Source organism: Sphaeroforma arctica, assembly GCF_001186125.1.
Source record: "Sphaeroforma arctica JP610 unplaced genomic scaffold supercont1.457, whole genome shotgun sequence".
Lineage (NCBI taxonomy): Eukaryota > Ichthyosporea > Ichthyophonida > Sphaeroforma > Sphaeroforma arctica.
In genome coordinates this window covers 63814-69673 of record NW_014040101.1, presented here as the reverse complement: position 1 = coordinate 69673, position 5860 = coordinate 63814, and the positions used below count along the sequence as shown (strand labels likewise).

At 41.6% G+C, this 5860-nt stretch overlaps 1 protein-coding gene across 1 annotated transcript in view; it reads left to right on the top strand.

Moving 5' to 3' along the window:
- Positions 1–4637: 4637 nt before the first annotated feature.
- Positions 4638–5860, top strand: part of SARC_06432 (hypothetical protein) — a gene marked incomplete at both ends in the record, with an annotated part of 1636 nt that continues 413 nt past the window's right edge. The window contains one exon of the mRNA XM_014299684.1: positions 4638–5832. Within this exon, the coding sequence (XP_014155159.1) occupies positions 4638–5832 (1195 nt within the window). The remainder of the gene's footprint in view (positions 5833–5860) is intronic.

Here is a 5860-nt window from a genome sequence, read left to right as displayed (position 1 = left end):
AACCCCCCCCCCCCCCCCCCAAAAAAAAGGTGTAAATAAGGGTGTTCGAATAGCGAAACCACCCACCACCCCCACCACACCCCCCGGGAAAAAAAGAAGGAAGGGTGCACCTGAAAGAAATGAAGTTGAGACCGGTTGAATACGATTTGAATCATGACTGCCCATGCCAAGGTGCGAGGCCTATTTAGGCCGAAAAGTGCTGAAATATGCAAATTTATCGATTTCAAGCCATAGCCTCCTAAAATAAATTAATCCCTGTAGTCCGCGAGAATGGCAAAATCCAAGCACGAATATTTCTGCAGGAAAACCACCTTTGTAAGGTAGTAAAAACCTCGTTTATTCACAGTTTACTACACAAGTTTTAGACTCAGTAGTAGATATCAATTGTGATTCTTTCACAACTCTATTTATACTATTCTTGTCCAAATTATGCACTTGTACTTCATAACTTGAAAATTTAGTATCTATAACATTACTAACATCCCAACTCAACAAGAAGTAATTTATTTCCATGCTTGCCTATGCTGATGACAGCCATGTTCCTTTTATGCCTCTTCGCTAAATATGGGAAGCTGCTAACTGGCATTGTACGCAATAGGCAAGTGCCTCCTACATTCCCCAATCATCTCGCATCAAGTGACTGCATCATCCAACGAATATACCAGTATGCCGCGACATCCATTTATGTTTTTACCTTGTTCATTATAAGATGTGCAACTACACCATTGTGTTAACATTTCTGCTTGTATAATTATTATAGCATAATTACCTGGTATCACTCCATCCGTCAACAATAGTGTCAACTTACTAGTGACAGTATGGGTGTTTTATATTACACAAAAATGGTCTTGTCTTTATAATATTATTCTGACATTTGTAAATAACACTAGTTACCTAATCTAAATCAATCTCGAAGGTTTTTCCTAGTTTACACAAACTGAGTTTACCCAAGAGTAATAACTCCTGGAGTATATATCTATGCGCATTACACGTGCCTCGACAGAGGGTAACTGAGTGCCTTCTGCCGAAACATACATATAATACTCTCAGAACTGTTGTTTACTTATATGCAAATGTGTAAACAGATGACCAATACAGCGTATACTATGAACATATTTGTAAAATCACATCAATACATCCCTGAATGCCCATCAAGTGTGGAGTATTTAAGGAGAACGATGTATCGTGATACACAAAGTTGTAACTGCATATCTGCTTTATGCTACACCCTAAATACACCCTTGTAAGATTCGGTCTATTAAGGCGATATTAACGCCTTATAGTAAATAAAAACGTAGGTAAATTCTAAGTATCGTGAAAATATCAAAGTAAATAAACGAAATGAGACTTTTAGTAAAGTTAGGTATGCCTCGCAAAAACAGCAATACTCTGAGGGATTGTGAGGCTGAGACATTGCCTATATATAATCCTCTCAGTACTGTTTCCGCCGAAGGGATTTTATTTAATGTTTCGTTGTCACTCTATTAGAAACTATGGTATGTTTCATTGGGGCGAATCCGAGAGACTCATAAAATCCTGTAATAAGCCGGGCATCCACATTAGACTCTATGTATAAATGTACTCTTAAGCAGTACGCAAATTATAAACGTACTCTTAATAGCACGAGGAACTTAAGTTTCCTAAAATGGTTTTTAATGGCTTTATTAATTAAACCTTTTCCTTTTAACATATCAGATATTTGGATGAGGCCATTAAAAGGCCTCAGTAAAATACCAAACATAAAAGAGTTGGTCTAGTTCTATTAATAGAGCTTTATTTACTTTCCAATTTTATTTACATCTGAATACTTCGGTAGCGAGATGGCTCAACCGAATATAGGTTTCTAGGAACTATTAACGTTGCCTAGTTGATCCTCTGATAAGCCAGCCAGATGTGCCAGTCTGATGAAGTGAAGGCTAAGTCGGTAATTCTTGATAGTGGCAAGTTATTGGTTAAGACAATAACTAAAGACGTCAAGAGTATTTTTATTTATTTTTTATTTTTTCTAAAGATAGGATTTTATGAGTCTATCGGATTCGCCCTTGAATAGAGCGACAACGAAACACTAAATAAAATCCCTTCGGCGGTAACAGTACTGAGAGGATGATATATAGGCAATGTCTCAGCCTCACAATCCCTCAGAGTATTGCTGTTTTCACGAGGCAAATCTAACTTTATTAAACGTCTCATTTCGTTTATTTATATCGATATTTACACGATATAAAGAATTTACCTACGCGTCTATTTATTCTAAGGCATTAGTATCGCCTTTATTAGACCGAATCTTACACATTTTAAAGTTAGCAAAGCATTAATTACTCAGACTACTTAAGCGTAAATTTAAGTTAACTACCACAACATATTTTTTTCTCTTATCTAAGCTAGTCGTTAAGAGACGAGCTAGTAGTCATAAGTTAAGATTATGACCAAGAAAGACAACACTCCTTCTAAGAAGCGTAGAGCTGAAAAGAAGAAGATGGAGAGAGAAGTCGCTAACGCTGCCGCAGCTATTACTACTGCGCAAGCAACCGACGCCGCTGCTGATGCATTTAAGCGCACTGTAGCCAAAGCACTTGCCTCTGACAATTATAGTCAAAAGGACAATGCTTCAGATAGGGAAGTAGCCACTCCGCTTAAGGAGACTATTCCTTCTGACAGAGCCCGAGGGCCAAATAGCCTCAACTTCAAAGCTTGCATTAACGAAGCCAAGAAGTGAGACAAGGGATACGTCGCAAGATGCCCCAACCCATTCTTCGGACGAAAATCAGAAAGAAAAGTCCCCAATTATGAGGGCGTCCCCAATTATAGGGGACAAGGACAAATCTCAGAAGGAACCTATTATGGAACCAGAAGAGGAGGCAAGCTCAAGTAGCAAAACCAAATATACGTCCGAGACTTCTAAGCCGAAGCACATAAGTTAGTTAATTACTAAATACACTGATCTTAAGAATCAGTTAGCTACTATTATGAAAGACTTGACTGTCGAGCATGTAGATCAATTAGAAAGATCAGGAAAATATACACAGCGCTTACGCGAGCATGTTTCCCCGGGCATTACTGAAGCCCTACAGAAGTGGACAGAACGTCGACAGGTAATTACGCCCAAAGACTCACGCTCGACACCTGAGCCATATGACCCAGATATGCACAGCGTCGATATACCGTACGAGGCATTACTGCCAGAAGAACAGGCTAATCATTCGCCTGTTCTGACACCTGGTCGTGAGTCACCTGTCCTCAAAGGTATTATAGGCCCGAGAGGTAAGGAAATATACTCCGCCACTTGTTCCCAATTGGGAGGACAATCGTCGGAAACCAGTTAAAACTGGGTATGTTATTCCGACGCCAAGGGATATTAATCATCCCCGCAGACGTGTGAACGATGTCGAGTTTAATCGCTTCGACCGCACGGCTTTACACCAACCCGCAGAGGATTTCCACTCTGACGAGGTGATCGACGACTATACCAATAAAATGGAAGTCGCCCATGCTGCGCATCATGCTGATGACGTAGCATACCATGCGAATATTATTGCGATTAAGCAAAAGCGCATAGACCAGTTACTTCAGGCTCAGCGTAGACAAGACCACAGGGACAACCAGAAGTACAAGGGACAGATCAGTCGACTTAAGTCGAACTGGGATGCCAACAGCAAGCAGGTCGAGTTTATAAACAACCATGACCTCGACACGCTAACTTGTACGCTTAATGCGTTTACGGTCATGCTGGAGACGAATGATATCGCTCCCCAGCAATGAATCTCTGCCTTATTGCAGACATTTGACCCTAAAGGTACCAGTTATCTGATCCTGCAGCGACACCAGCATGAGGTAGACATTTGTCGTGACTGGCCAGCTGTGTGTGGATCTACCTTGTTTTGACTAAAAAAAATCCCATTCTTTTTTTTAAACGCGAAAATGCCATATTTTTTTACCAAACTGGAAACTGCCTTATTTTTATGCAGACTTTCTTGAAATAAAAATAATTTCAAATTCTGAGCCCCAGGAATTGCACCAGAGACTGCGGATCAAAACTTGACTTCAAAAAATTGCTTCAAAAAAATAATTTCAAATTCTGAGCCCCAGGAACTGCACCAGATACTGTGGTTCAAAAAAATTGACTTCAAAAAACTGCTTCAAAAACTGCTTCAAAAAACTGCTTCAAAAACTGCTTCAAAAAATTGCTTCATTTCAAATCCACCGTGTTGGAGGTTTCATACTGTTCAAGTCGGCGCTGTCGGCACCCCTAACACCCATCGTGACGACCGCCGTGTTGGACAGTTGGCCGTTCATACTGTTCAAGTCGGCGCTGTCGGCACCCTAACACCCATCGTGACGACCGCCGTGTTGGACAGTTGGCTGTTCATGCTGTTCAAATCGGCGCTGTCGGCAAGTCCCGTTCGGCATAATGTAGTGCATCGCGCGCTTCTTCATCAGCTGTTTCGTCGTGTCCGCCGACCCTAACATATATATATATATATATATATATATATATATATATATATATATATATATATATATATATAAATATATAAACAATGGACGAAAACGCAATACAGGCGTTCATCGAAGACCGTGTCGACGTAAGGCTTATATGAGACGATGAATTAAAACCAGTGTTTATCGCAGCTACTATAATGAATCGTCTGGATCTAGTACGAGCTATAATTTCTGCAGATCGAAACATCTGCATTGATGACATTGATCAAGAGCTCTCACCGGAAATGTTCAAACTCCTCTTTGAAAACGTTTCGATTTGCAGACATACGGATTTCTCCGCGGCTGAGTTGTTGGTCCGAGAAGCACGACATCACCACTGGTTAAATGTAGACCTGATCATGCCGACACTGGACGAGGACGATGCGATCAAAATTTTCACCGATTATCTGGACGAGTTTTTCTTTCGATCATCCGCGGCCGGCGTTGTACGGTCGTTTTTACGTACGCGACCAATGACCAGGTATGCACACACATTATGTACGGAAAACTTTGCGTCTACGACAAACGATATACGCTCGGTCATTATCAATTATCTCGATATGAGAGACGATGACGTCACCGAATTAATACATAGTAGTTTGAATACTGTGAATATACACATGATACAAAGTCTCATATCACACCCCGACTTTGATCTTGTGCATGATCGCAAAGCACTTGCGGAACGAGCTTACAAGGAAGGGAATGCTCCGCTGGCTATGATTATTGCCGGTAAAAAACGGGGGTTCGATGTGGATGATTATATCAATGAAAATGATATTCAAAACATGACAGTTATAGCCGTTGCCACCAACAATGTGCCGCTATTCAACGCGTCCCTATCGGCTACCGACGATTTTGGAGAAATAGAATCATCCCTATTCAAGCACGGCACGGCCGAAATGTTGGAAGCTTTTCTAGCCCACCCACTCACCACCGAATACGAACTAACCCTGGACGGCTTTTTTGATCAAGCAGACCTGGTTCCAGTTCTCATGCGCAACGTACCAGACTTACTATCCGTCGTAAGCCATGTCCTGGTTAGCAACAACGCGCGTGTTCTGCAACTGGTGGCGCCACATTTAGGTCTGTGTGACTTTGACGACCTCCTAGACGCCTATTTAAACGGGACGCTTGAAGCGGCTCAAATTATACTTCCACATCTGGCCGTGGACGACGACAGTCTACAAGAAGCCGTGTTCGACGCTTGCCGTTTCAATCAGACGTCGCGCGTGGCTCTGTTTTTAGAACATTCACCAGAGTTCGACTACGGATACAACGACAACGCGCTGCTGGAACTTGCGATTGATTTGAACAATTTCCCACTAGCCATGTTGCTGATGCAAAATGAAAGTGTCGCTGTCGATCCGCGATTTTCTGT